Raw genomic sequence first — 14,421 nt, 5'->3', positions numbered from 1 at the left:
ACTTGCTGTATTATTAACAATAGCCATGTTCCGACCCATGACAACCGCTACGTATCAATTTTTTACCCCGTTTGTATACGTTCTATGCGTCACCTTTAGCGAGGCTGCAGCTGGCTTTCAATTCTCTGTGTGAAACAAACTTCGATATTTATAACTGCAATCGCGATTTTATTTGGCATACATGCGAAGAGATGTCTTTTCTATAAGCATGATGATGCGTTTTTATCATTAGTTATCATCCTTATGTGCTTCTTGTTTAGTTGTATTAATGACCAGTATATCGTATTTTACATACATAGTCTTTCACTGGTGTTTAGCACCAAGCAGTAGATTGTTAGGTTGTTTGTGGGCACAGGAAAAAAAGATTATAACGATATTATTTATTATTATTAAAGTGTGGGCTAAACACACACACAAAACAATTCACTGGTACTTTCGAAAATGCCAACATAATTTCTAAGGCACATGAACGAATATGCGTAAAATGTCACTGGTCAGACTGCTGAGAGCTTGCAAGTGTAATGCTTTTTCTATTGAAAATATAAATCGAAAGTTATTAATAAATTATGTAATTGTTAAGGTAAAAATTTGTATGTTTGTTTACTGATTCATAGATTCAAACGTTTGGGTGCTCAAAAAACAACTATTATTTTTTCTTTTTTGCCGCAAAAACAACGCTTTGAGACTCAACCTAAAGCCTGGTTCAGACAGTTGCTTTTGACTGCGTTGCGGCAGCGAGAAACCAGGACATCCCTGCTGCTTATATCGCGTGCCAAGATGATTCCTTGGATTGGATTCCACGTTTCATACGAATCACAAATGTGCCGGTGACTCGCTTTCCGCACTCGACGCATCGCAGTCAAACGCACTCAAACGCAAGTGTCTGAACCGGCCTTAAAGGAGCTGTGCAACAATTTTTGTACTTTGCGCAAATACCGCTTAAAACGGACCCCTAACGTTAATGACCTATGAAACACGCGTTCGTTTTTCACCCCACGCAATAGAAGTCCCAGAAAAAAAGTTAAGAAAAACGAGCAGCGTTCACCTCCTCAACTCGCAGCCAGAACAAGCGGCCACGTGATCTGGAGCCGATTATATGCCGCCAGTGTTGATCGTAGCCACGCGCTGGGGTTGGCAAAGCGCAGGACACGCGCTGAGTTCCAGACATTGTTATGGCTCGGCTGTTGTCGTCGTTGCAGCGATTGGACACGTGTCACTACCCGAATGCTTCTCGAGCTAGCAATTGTCACGAGCCCAAGTCGAGTGCCCACGCAATGCTCGGGTCCAATCTATGAACCGCATTCAAATATCGTCACTTGGGTGTACTGCGATCCCCGAGTTACGTCATCAAATTTTGCAAAGGAGAGATTGAATGAAAATGATCGCTTTTGTTCTTGAAATTACACCGCAACAAAGGAGTTTCTTGGCCAATGGCGTTGCGTGTGAGTATCCTTGAGTCCAAAGTGTGCCAGTAAGCTCGTGTAGAGAGAAGAACATTCCAATTGAATATCGTTGCACAGCTCCTTTAAGTGTAGCGCTAGCGGTCCGGACCAGATGAGAAAGTTTCGTAGTTCACCGTTACCTGGTTAAAATGCAGACATGTGAACGTTACCCAAAAAAGTAGTTAAATACGTTACTCGTTACCGATTTTCCAAAAGGAAGGCGGTACTTTACCTTAAGTGGAACGAGTTGCTTTTCTTGTTATTTTGACGACCGAATACACAGCTAATTTTGTTTCATGCTTTCTTTTTTTTTTCTCAATAGCCATTGCACTTAAGCAGTAGCTGAGTCACATTTCCCCGGTTCCTTGAGAATACATCTGCGACGCTGAAGAGTCGTTCTACTGACGCCATAACTCGTTACTTGACCTTAAAAATAACTATGTATCTTACTCGTTCTTTTTCTAAACAAACGTAACTAAATACATTACTCGTTACCGAAAAAGTAACTAGGTGGAAGTAACTTGTTACTAGTGACGCGTTACGTGCATGTCTGTTAAAATATTATACGCGAATTTCGGAAATCTTCAATAGGAAAATGGCTGTCGACGGAGCCCCCGAACACATGGGGCTGAATGGCGTCAGTACCGGGAACAGGCGCCATTGTCCTGTGTAAATTTGCAAGAAAAATTACCTGTAACATTTGAATATGATAACAGTTAGTTCTAGTGATGATGTTCGGTTTGGTTTCGGACTGTTTCGGAAGATTCCAGAACTTTTTGGGAGAAATTTCGGTTGTCTCGAAGGTTCGGCGGTTTGGTCGCTATCTATCCAGCAAAGCGTTGTTTCCTTTGGTTTTGTGGGCGTTGTGAGTGATACAAACGAAAATTCGAGCAGTTTTTAACGCGACAACGTCGCATAAAATCCGGCGTCGGTGGCGTGTTGCGAAAATCTTTTGGTCGATGGAATTAAATCTTGTTAACAGCGCCGCTTGGGCTAGTTGTTTTTTTTTATTTTACCACTTCACAGCAGTGTTGTACGAAACGGCGCTTGAAGGAACGGCGTTCCTGGAACGCTTTCCTTTTAGGAGGTACGAAGGAACGCCGCCGTTCCATTTTGCATCGGTGGAACTGGAACTCGTTACATTTTTACTGGGACAGAAAAAGGAACGGCGTTCCTTTTTTTTTCGTCCAGTGGTGTAATATTCCGTTTATTTCGAAGAGGGAAATTTTAAAAGGATAAAAACACTATATTTTCGAAAAGCAGGATTCCGCTATAGCTTTTTGGTTTTTTATCTTGGGGTTTACTCTGTGTGGTCCTCACTTGGTAACATTCGGGTGCAGGAGAGCTAGTGGACATTGATTCTTTTTTCGGTGACCGAAACTGCGGCCCAAACTTGTAGTCGAAGGAAAAGACACAGAAAAAGGGACGTTTAAACTCTACTTTATTTGTTCTCACGAATCCTGATACACCCAGAAATCTAAGGCAGACTACAGCCACCACTGAACTGCCACAAAGAGACCTACAGTTACAACCAAAGAACAGGTTACCAGATATCGAACATGCCCTTGTATCCCAAACATTGGTCACTTAAAAGATACAAAAACTTTAGCCTTTATTCCTTTTTCCATCGTCCTCCATCTTCACACTGAACAACAAATCCAAGTTTCACGAAGAAGGGCTTGTAGCTTTCAAGAACTGACCTTCCAAAGCCCTGCCTTCTTCTTCACGTGCTCGCCTGGCGGACAACAACATCGAGAAGCAGCTGTTGTTAAGGTCAAACAAGGGACTTCGTTTGATGGAAACGTGTGAGGTTGTTGTAAAACGCTCGTGCATTGTAAGGTAACAGTACATTTGGCTCGTCTGAATCGTTCACCACAAGCATAAATATGGTGAAAAGCTGAGATTTTTTTAAGGTGAATATATCAACACATGAACCCCTGCTTCCGCTTGTTCTCTTCTCCTGGTGCTCTTCCATCACGGCATTAAAATTAGTATGTTCCCATTTGATGGGATAAATAAAAAAAGGGAAACGTTTCCTCGATGTAACTATAGATATGGTAAACAGCAAAATACAAATATAGCTTATATGTAGTGATACGTTCCATTTGTTTAACCGTAACGGGAACGAGTTTCTTTTTCACATATGAAACATGTAACGGGAACGCGTTCCAAAAATCAGAAGGAACGAGGAACAATCGTTTGTTCTTTTTTTTTTAGGAACGTGTACTGCACTGTTCATAGAGGATAAACGTGTCACAAAACAGGCACTCGCTCGATTATAGACACAAAAACATACACACCGCGCTGAACTCACAACTCTTTGCATTTTGTCTTCGTTTTCGTCTACGTGTTGTTAAAAAAAGCTGTAAATTGTTTCGACCTGTTTTTTCCCTGCCTCTTAAAACCAATTCGTAAAATAGTCCGCGATTATCTTGACGATGGATGCGTGAGCAATCCATCTCTCACCTTATCTGCAAAAGAATTAGCTTACCTCATCTTGAGAAGATAATCGCGGAAGATTTTACGAATTGGTTTTAATAAGTGGAGAAAAAACAAAGGCAAAACAATTTACAGATTTTGTTTTAACAATATGTAGAACACGAAGACAAAATGCAGAGTTGTGAGTTCAGCGCTGTGTATATGTTTTTTTTTTGTGTGTCTGTAATCGAGTGAGCGCCCGTTTTGTGAGACGTTTCTGCACTTTGAAGTAGTAATAAGGGTCAAAGCGTTTTCAGTGTTAGTGCGTATGGCGCGTGATTTGCTCGCCTTCCAAAGCAACAAACATGCGCGTGTTGGGCTGAGGACTTCCAAATATTGGAACGGTGTATAAGGAACCACGTTCGCAACCGTCCTGCGAACGCGGTTCAACCGCAATTGGGAATACTAAACAAATAAAAATAAATCAGCGCATAAAAAACTGCAGGCCCGGCTTGCAAGTGTAAACGTCCCAACTAAGACTGTGAAACTAAGCTGCATAAAAACAAAGCCCTGCCGAAGCTGGCGCACGAGCGGAATGGCACCACATAAGGTCGAGTTATAAGCTTCTATATACTAACAAAGCCTGGCAGATCGCCTCGAGAAGCGGCCGCCGAAAAGGAAAAGGTGGAACGGCAGACAAGGGATGAAAGGAGAGCCACGTGACTGGCGCCTCGCTACGGCGATACGCCGAAACACACTTCCACCGAGCGAACAGGTGTTTTTTGGGTCCTCGCCGCTGCACAAGTTGTGCGCTGACGTCCAGGTTCCCCGAGAAATGGCTCTTTGATGCTCTGCGCTACCAGATCCTCGCGCTGCAATTCTGCGAGGATCCCTTCCTGGTGAGATCTACCAACGGTGTAGCGAGCCGCGAGTTCTCTACGAATGTTTTGGTAGGATCCCGTGACTTTGAGAAAAAATCTGAATTGCGGCTCAGTCGGGACTGGAGTGCGCATTCGCAGAACGCAAAAATAATGCGTACGCTCGCAACATTGGGCACTTTGCGTTGCTTGCATTGCGGCAATTTACAGGAAGTTATGGACAGAGCTTTAGCTCAGCGTGATCACCGGTTTCAAGGTAGCGGCGCACACAACAGGCGTCATAGGCAGGTTGTTTTGGTATTGGCTTCGCAATTACCCATAATTTGGCCCTGTTATGCAACAGTTGAGCATGTTAATCATTTTCTGCATCTACCGCAGTCAAGCCAGGTGGCCGAACAGATGCAGGAATTCAAAGCAAAATACTTTCGCGCGCTGTGTGTCCTAGTTGCTTTTTGCTCATTCCGCATTTTGTCGCACACGACCGGACTCTTCAAGAAATTGTCGAAGATATTGGGCTAAACTGGACATCAGTAGGTCATAGTGTTTTTTCCTATGAAAGCTTTGCTAGAAGACTAAGGATTCCCCGTGATTGTTGACGGAGGCATCGTGGATGTATTTCGCTATGCACTCTCACAGTGTACTCGCGCACGAGGGCGTAGATTGAGGAGCTTCCATATGCACCGCAGAAAAGGTGCGGTTGACCAGGCAGCCTTCGCTTGACTCGGTTTTCATCAAAATCTTGGGGCACATTTTTCTTTCCAGTAATTTTGGGAGAGCTTGATAGACCTGGAAGCGCGACAAATGAAAGCAGCAGGAACACGCTACAGATCCAATTGGCAAAGTCCACAGAAAAAGCAACTAAAATTAAGCCGCGCCATTTTTTTTTTTGCGGCGTAGGTTATATTTTGGCATATCGCTTGAGCAGGGTTCATGAACGCTAATCTAAAACTCATTACCTGCCGTGTGCATCCTTGCATTCATTAAGACATTGCACGCTGTTGTTATGCAAAGTTTTCTTTTGCTGTCTTTTTTACTTGCCATTTTTGTTCTTTTTTGTTTTGTAAGCGCGGAGCCTTAAAGATGAATGTATAATTACGCATTCTACTCCTCATTCAAGAATGTACTTTCCGAACGATTTTGATTCCATTACCACTGTTCATAGCAGTGTTTGTTGGTAAGACCATTCTTTATTGGTATATTTGCAGCAACCATTGAGCTTTCATTTGAATGCTAGTTCTGACATTCTTTTAGATTTTCGTGCTTCAAGCTTGCTTCAAGCAAGCTTCAAGCACAAACTTAGAACTAAATTTGTAACATCATGCAACTAAAATTAGTGTGGACTCGCCCAATGCTTGAAAGCAGTTTGACCATATGTGCTATAGTTAATCAGTCGTTGTTCCCGTTAAGAAGAATCTCACAAAAATGATTATTCAAGCTGTATGATGATGTAATCTGACAGTAGTACCTGCTGGCTGGGCAGGCAGAAAGTAACGTAACATCTTTAATGCCGTGTGTTACACGCCTCACAAGGAAGTGATGCATGAACACTCAACGATGACAAGTTAAGGATCGGGTTCGACGCGCCTGTTCTCGCCAAAGGGTGCAGGTATTTGAATGAGTGCCTGGAAACAAGACTCAACTTGAACTCTGAGCTTCTACAGGTCCTCCTATGGTTCAGTATCCGAGCGCAATGATTGCCGACATTGTGAAGGTAGTTTTATAGATTGTGTCACGATCTTTCTCGAACGTGGACGAAGGGGCCGAAGCACCCGCCGAGGAGAGACGACACGCAGCCTGGTTGTGAGGGTGGACGATGTCTGACCGGAGCACGTGTGCTCAACGGTGTTTATTAGTGCGGTGAACAATGTTGCCCGCCGAGCCAGGCGGCTGCAGACGGGCGGACTGGAGGGGAGCGCCACTAACTTGTCACACTCCTCCCCCCCAGTTTGTTTGTTATAAAACAAAACTAAACACAATGCGCACGGCCGACACCATCTCGGTGTCTGGTCATGCGAAGTCCTGGCCGGTCGATGATGAAGATCACCCAGGCGAGTAGCGGTCAGGTGGTCTTCGCTGCCGCATACTCCGCCTGGGCACTGGAGTTGACGGGCCCGGTGTGGCAACGCCGGGCGCTGCCTGTACCGGTCGCGCTCCACCCGGTGGAGCCGCAAGGACCGGATTTGGGAGTGGCACCGGTGCAACTGGTGCCACAGGAGTGGCGACGCTTGTCGCCTCCGGGGTGGGTGGCGCTCCGCTGGCCACGACTGGTGCTGTTGGGCCCCCTGCAGGCTGGTCCTCAGAAGCGACGGCCGAGGGTGGAAGCCAGGTCCCGAGGCGAGGCCTGACATGGTCGGCGTGCCGGTGCCAGGTGGTCCCGTCGGGCATGCGGACGAGCAGCGATGAGGCGCTCGCTGGTGAACCCACATGTCCGGCAGACCAGGGTGGGCCAGGACGGAAGTTCCTGGCGTACACCGACGCTCCCGGCTCCGGCAAAGGCCCGGGACGGCACCCTCGGTCAGCAGCCAGCTTCTGCTTCAGCTGCTTCAGGAGCGCCGTGGACCGGAGGTCTGGATGCAAGACGTCCAGGGGGGTCTTGACCATCCGGCCCAGCAGAAGCTCGCAGGGGGCACGGCCAGTGACCTCGTGAGGTGTGGTCCGGTATTGAAACAGTACCCGGGCCACCTGCGTTCGGAAATCCCCGGGCTGGCTCTTCTTGAGCTTGTCCTTGATGGTCTGGACCACTCGCTCGGCCGCACCATTGGAAGCGGGGTGGTACGGCGGAACCAGCATCCGGCGGATTCCATTCCTCTGCAGCCAGTCCAGGTACTCGGCGCTGGCGAACGCGGGACCATTGTCAGACACGATAATGTCCGGCAATCCCTGCGCCGCGAAGACCTGCCGCAGAGTCGCAATGGTCGCGCTTGCCGAGGGACTGGTGACTGGCAGTGCCTACACCCACTTGGAGAAGGCGTCCACTACCACCAGGAAGTAGTGGCCCTTGAAGGGTCCCGCATAGTCCACGTGCAAGCGGGACCACGGCCTCTGTGGGAACGGCCGGGGGTGATCTCCACGTGGCGCGAGGCTCGCTGGTTCTCCTGGCAGACCTGGCAGCCTTGCACCTGGTGCACGATGTCCTGGTCCAAGCCAGGCCACCAAACGTGCGACCGTGCCACCATTTTAGTCTTTTCAATGCCAGGATGCCCCGCGTGCAGCAGCTGCAGCACCTTGGCCCGCAGACTTTGTGGAATCACCACCCTGGAACCCCACAGGAGGCAGCCTTGCTCCAAGCTCAGCTCGGCGGTCTTGTGGCTGTACGCCTGGTGACGCAGCTCCTCCCCTCGGGAAACCGCCTTGACCACCTGGGACAGGACCGGGTCCCGACTGGTCGCCTGCGCCACCGCAGTCCTGGTGAGCACCCCCGGGTAGGCCCGCTCCAGCAGGAACACATCAGCTGGCTCTGGAACGGCAGCAGGCACCTCCGGCAGGGGCAGGCGGCTCAGGGCGTCGGCAGGTCCTAGGTCCTTCCCAGGGCGGTAGACCAGCTTGTACCTGTAGGCTGCCAGCGTCAAGGCCCAGCGTACCACACGAGGCGATGCTTGCACTGGGACTGCCTTGTCAGGTCCCAGCAGCCCCAGCAGCGGCTTGTGGTCTGTGACTGCCTCGAACTGCCGGCCCCACAGGTACTGATGGAAGCGCTGGACCCCGAAGATGAAAGCCAAGCCTTCCTTGTCGAGCTGGCTGTAGCGTTGCTCCGCCGCATGAAGCCGACGAGAAGCAAACGCCACAGGGTGTTCCTGACCATCCTGACCCCGGTGCGACAGGACGGCTCCTACCCCGTACGGCGACGCATCCACGGTGAGGACTACAGGCTTGGCCGGATCGAAGTGCGCCAGCACTGGAGCCTTAACAACGAGCTCCTTGCTGCGCTGGAAGGCCAAGTCCTGCTCCTTCTTCCAGGCCCACTGCTGCCCGTCACGAAGCAGGCGATGCAGCGGCTCCAGATGCGTCGACAGGTTGGGCAGGAACCTCCTGTAGAAGTTGATGAGGCCGAGGTAGCTCTGAAGCTCCTTCTTGCTCTTGGGCTTCGGCGCCATGAGCACGGCCTCAATCTTGCGGGGTGCCGGGGCCAGGCCAGCCTGGGAGATGATGTGTCCCAGATACTCCACGCTGGGGGTCAGGAACACGCACTTGTCCAGCCTCAGCTTTAGACCGGCGTCCTGCAATCGTGTCAGGACTTTGCGCAGGTTCTGCAGGTGGTCCCCGTCGTCGGTACCGGTAACCAGGATGTCGTCCAAGTACACCGCCACGTGCCTCATGCCCCTGAAGAGGTTGTCCATCTCCCTCTGGAAGATGGCTGGGGCTGAGGCCACGCCGAACGGTAGGCGCGTGTACTGGAAGAGTCCCATGGTAGTCGAAATAATGACATACTTCCGGGCGGCATCCTGGAGCACCAGCTGCTGGTAGGCATCTCGAAGGTCGAGCTTGGAGAACTTCTGTCCCCCGGACAGAGCAGACAAGAGATCTTCTACCCGAGGCAGCGGGTACTTTTCGACGGTAGCGACGGGGTTGATGGTGACCTTGAAGTCCCCGCAGATCCTGACGCGGCCGTCTCGCTTGAGGACTGGGACAATTGGTGCAGCCCACTCGGAAGTCTTGACGGGCACCAGGATACCCTCCCGCTGCAGCCGTTGCAGCTCCTGGGTGACCCCGTCCTTCAGGGCAAACGGCAGCGGACGCGGCTTGAAGAATCGAGGCCGGGTTCCTTCGGGTATGTGGATGCCGACCGTCGTGCCGGCGAAGGTGCCCACCCCCGGCTGGAACAGGGACTGGAAGTCGGTCAGGAGGCTCGGGACGTCTTGCACCACGTGCAGCGCAGCTTCTTGGTACTCCGGCAGCCGAACACCCAGCGAGTGAATCCAGTTTCGGCCCAGCAGCGTCGGCGACGACCCCTTGGTTAAGTAAAGGGGAAGGATTGCCTCCCTGTCGCCAAGGCGAACGCTGACTTGGGCCCGACCCTGGACCTGGGAAAGCTGCCCGGAGTAGCTGCGCAGCATGACGTCTGATGCCTCGATGGACACGCCTGGAAAGGTCCGCTTGAACAGCTTCCCGGGCATGACCGACACGCTGGCCCCTGTGTCCAGCTCCATGGTGATGGGGTGGCCGCAGATCTCAACAGACACCAAGTAAGGTGGCACAGACGAAAGTTTATTCAAATGCCACACGTCGAAGATCTGCGGCTCGTCGGCCACGACGTGGACCCTAGCTGACGACGAACCCGGGCCTGGTGCCGCTCGTCCCCGCCGCGTTTTCTTGCGACGACCACCCTGGCCGCGGGCTTGGCTGGAACCCGGGCTTGAACCAGGCTGCTGCTGCTGCTGCTGCTGGCCGCCGCTCGTCCTCCCCCCTCGGCAGACACGTGCGAGGTGCCCAGTTCTCCCGCACGTGAAACATTGTGCGTGGACGAACTGGCACTGTGAGGGGGAGTGGGCAGCACCGCAGCGGCTGCAGGCACCGCTCCTTGCCGCCATCTTGTTCACCGCCGCTTCCGTCGACGGTGAGCCGGCCGCACGCGCTATCTCGCTGGCGTCCTTCGCTGCTGCTTCCATTGCCAGCGCTGCCTTCACTGCGTCGTCCAGCGAGGGGTCGGGGAGCTCCAAGAGTCTCGTCTGCATGGCGGAGTTGTTGATGCCGCAGACGAACCGGTCCCGGAGTAGCGAGTCCAACTGGTCGCCGAAGGCGCAGGTGCTCGCTAACCCTCGTAGAGCAGCGACGAACTGCCCGAGGGCCTCCCCGTCCCGGCGGCTCCGGTTGTTGAAGCGGAACCGCTCCATAAGCGTGGACGGCGCCGGGCTGAAGTGCGAGCGCAGCGTGGCGAGCAGCTCACCCAGCGTTTTAACGTGCGGCGTGGCCGGCTTGAGGAGGTCGAGCAGGAGGCTGAAGACTCGGGTCCCGCAGCTGGCCAAGAAGATGTCCCGTTGTTTCGCCTCGGGCGTGTCGTTCGCCCGGAAGAACACGTGGACTTGTTCTTGGTAGACAGGCCAGGCGGACCCATCTCCTACGAACGGCTCGAGCCTCCCGTACAGCGGCATGGCGACAGGAGCGGCGGGCGGTGTTGCGACTCTCTCGGCGGCGTGGGCCGAACCGTGCACGTTGGTGGCCTCCAGTGCCACGGTTCCTCGTCGCCAGTGTCACGATCTTTCTCGAACGTGGACGAAGGGGCCGAAGCACCCGCCGAGGAGAGACGACACGCAGCCTGGTTGTGAGGGTGGACGATGACTGACCGGAGCGGCGTTCGCTCAACGGCGTTTATTCGGCGCGGTGAACAATGTTGCCCGCCGAGCCAGGCGGCTGCAGACGGGCGGACTGGAGGGGGGCGCCACTAACTTGTCACAGATTGTTATCCGTCACGAGTATCGTTTTATGCTTTAAGATTTGTTTGGTTTTCGATAGAGCCCATTGCTTCATCTTGAACAAGAAATTAATTAAAAAGGGGAAGGTGTGCCGGGTTCGGGCTCCAAATATTCAGGAACCAATGAACACAGAGGCATAAAACTAGACGAATATTTAAGAGTGACCTTATTTTTTAATGTTGGTATTTTCACTTCCCGGGTCGCTCTCTTCTACTTCTTCATATTTCGATTGCAACGGCCCCTTCAACGGGGGTGAATAACGGCAAGTAGATTCGTTTTGTATGGTAAAGACAATGGCCTCTTGACTGAATTCGTTTTGCCTAGCTTCGTTACTTCCGAAATCACACGACTCACCTCTAAATATGTGATTTCCTTCGGCAGCCTAAAGCACTGCAAGGTAAGAGAGTCTTGCGCTCCTGCGTATCGTTTCAGTGGCACAAAGTGGAGAGTATTCGGAGGTGCAGCGCTTCTATCAAGATGAAGTAATCTTTGTCACAGGTGCGACTGGTTTCATTGGAAAGGTGCGTACCTCCGCTCTAGTCCAACACCTGACAACGTAAAGGAAACAAAAAAAAATATATATGCACACCTCCGGTATTGGAGTAGTCTGGGAGGCTTACTTCTAAAAACGATTCAAGGTAAAGTGTGTATGTTTAGTGCAAACTATCTTGCTGCCAGCCAAAAAATGTTTGATGGCCAGCCAGAAAATGGCTGCTTACGAAATGACGACTTTTCGGCGACAGCTTGAAACTAGGATATTTGGTAATGTCGTTTTGAGGACTAATTATTCGAGTAAATGTATAATTGCAGGAACGTTATCTAAACCCAACCAAATAAACTAATGTATCTTACTACTGAAGCAAGCTAATCTTCTGTAGAGTCCCATAGGTAGTTACAAATCAAAGCCTATGCTTTGATTTGGAGTGGGGTCGGTGACGAAATGTGCTTAAGCCGGGTTGCTCGAGGCGGTGGAAAATATTGTTAAGGAACCGTTGGAAGTTTGAATATTGCAGCTGGAGGTGTTGACAATACAAGTATTTCTTGTCGGAGAGCTTTTTGTGTGGATAGTTTTCAAGAAGCCTGTTAAAGTTTTGCTCTAAAGTTTCTTCGCGCACCTACAATTTTGCTTTACCTAGGTAATACATGAAGAAATATACGTCTTTACTTAGACAGTACTTTGTACATATAGACGTTTAATACATAGTAAATTTTGAAAAATGAATGAAGTGTTAAATAGTCGGGGGTTCACTTCTTCTTCTTTCTCCAATTATAACAAAACTATCATGAACGTACTGGGAAGAAATATAAATGCAATGATTATGGGGCGGTAATATTCATTCGCTGTAAAAATAAATTGGCGTGTCTGGTTGCCGCAAAGACTCAATGTATACGGTGCCATCTATATATAGTATATCAACTTTATACTAGCGAGACTTAATGTGTTTTTTTTTGTTTGAAAACTGGCTTGCATTTAATGTCACATGTAATGTATAAAAGCACGCACGATTCTGCGACGTATATCTTTGTGAATGGTTCCTTCCAGGTTCTCCTTGAAAAATTACTGCGGTCATGCCCAGGAATCAAGCGGATTTACCTGTTGATCCGCCCAAAAAGGGATGTTAGCCCAGCAGGAAGGTTGGAATTCATCTTAAGATTAGCGGTAAGATATCCGACTAACTTGTATCGATGATCCTTAAATTCACGCGAGCACGACCCAAGTACGGCGCGCCTAATAGTGTTTATGCCAGATATTTTTTAGTTTATGAAACTTCCTCATTATGTAAAGGAGCGTACGACATTTATAAATAGCCAGATTACCTTCGCTGTGGTTCGTCCTTGTATAGTGGCCGTAGATTTCACGGTGTTTATAAAGAAAATAGCAAAAAAAAAAGAAAAAAAAAAGAAAATTTTTTTTCTCTGTTCGAAAAGACTGTCTAATGTCTTATAAAGAAGTTTAAACGATCGCTCCTCAAAGGGTGCATTTCATGCATTGGCAGCATTTTGGAGATGAAAGTAACTCTCAATTTCCCCCGCTCTTGACGTATGTTTGAACGTGGGGTATTTAACACTATACGGTGTGCAAGTGTGCAAGTTTGTCTGCTTCTCGCACACCTCGCGCTCTTATTTGCCCTTCAAAGGCGCCCACGTGTGTTTGTTACCCCCTAGACTTTAACCACTCACGTCACGAGGTCGGCTGCCTCGTCATCACGCATTGTCTACACGTTCTCTACGTTGCCATTCGTTTGGCGAGCCCTTCTTTGCGTTTAGTTGCGCAAAAGACGCATTTTTGAACACTTGCTGGCCGTACATTGATATATCTCGAACGTAATAATTTCTAAACGCAACAACTTTTTTTTTTTTTTTTGTACACGTTATTGTGAGAAGCAAGAATTCTTTTTCATGAAATCACCTTGTTGCGTTTTAGGCCCAATCACATAGTGTGCCGGTTGTTACCCCTTTATATCGCATTTTCGGACTACCAATTGCTGCACCAAGTTAAACACAGCCACTTGGTAATATACGCCCAGCAATCACAAAAAAGACCAACAAAACAACAAAGCATATCAGCGGTGAAAAAAAACAAAACAACCTCGTTATGAAGCGCAGCAACGGTGATTTTTTATTAATATATAAAACAAAAAAATGCGCTTAATGAAGCAAAATTGAAGTCGGAAACGCCATGCCTTAACTATATTATACATATATTGTTCCGATCGGAGAGAGCAAGTCATTCTCGAATACCCGCTTTCTCCAGCAATGGCGCGCACAGAACAAACAAAAATGTTCTTTAAAAAGAAGGTGTAATTGTACGAGCGAATAATTTTTTTGTTGTGTGTGTATTGGGGTCCTCCTGCAGTGTTTTGAGCGGTTGCGCCAAGAATATCCGTCAAGTTTAAACAAGCTATCGGTCGTCGAAGGAGACGTGAGGGAAGAAAAATTGGGCTTGAAATCCAGTGACTACGAGCTCCTGGCTTCAGAGGTGTCCATTGTATTTCACGCTGCGGCAACTGTGCGGTTCAACGACTCCCTAAGGTTCGTACCTCGATCTGTGCCTGCCAATATAGTCACTGATAACTTAAAAAACGCTGGGTGTGGCGAGGCCCCTGCATCTCATTATTACTCAGCAACCCATGAGGTTTTTTATAATATTCAAACATATCATTCTGGCTGAGATTACTGACCCATAGCAGGTTTGGGTGGTGCATAAGATCAATATACAGACGAAAGTAATATTTTATAGTAGATTATACAGAACTTAGTAAAAGACATCAA

At 49.2% G+C, this 14,421-nt stretch overlaps 1 protein-coding gene across 1 annotated transcript in view; it reads left to right on the top strand.

The window, feature by feature from the left end:
• The first annotated feature begins 484 nt into the window (after window positions 1-484).
• LOC115332999 (putative fatty acyl-CoA reductase CG5065) overlaps window positions 485-14,421 on the top strand; it is a 30,264-nt gene continuing 16,327 nt past the window's right edge. Inside the window, exons 1-4 of the mRNA XM_040207674.1 lie at window positions 485-518; window positions 11,581-11,669; window positions 12,692-12,808; window positions 14,006-14,181. Coding sequence (XP_040063608.1) covers window positions 485-518; window positions 11,581-11,669; window positions 12,692-12,808; window positions 14,006-14,181 — 416 coding nt within the window. The remainder of the gene's footprint in view (window positions 519-11,580; window positions 11,670-12,691; window positions 12,809-14,005; window positions 14,182-14,421) is intronic.

The sequence above is a fragment of the Ixodes scapularis genome, unplaced genomic scaffold (genome assembly GCF_016920785.2).
Source record: "Ixodes scapularis isolate PalLabHiFi unplaced genomic scaffold, ASM1692078v2 PGA_scaffold4__175_contigs__length_147842914, whole genome shotgun sequence".
Lineage (NCBI taxonomy): Eukaryota > Metazoa > Arthropoda > Arachnida > Ixodida > Ixodidae > Ixodes > Ixodes scapularis.
Note: the sequence above shows the minus strand (reverse complement) of the source record. Positions and strands in the feature narration are given on the sequence as shown.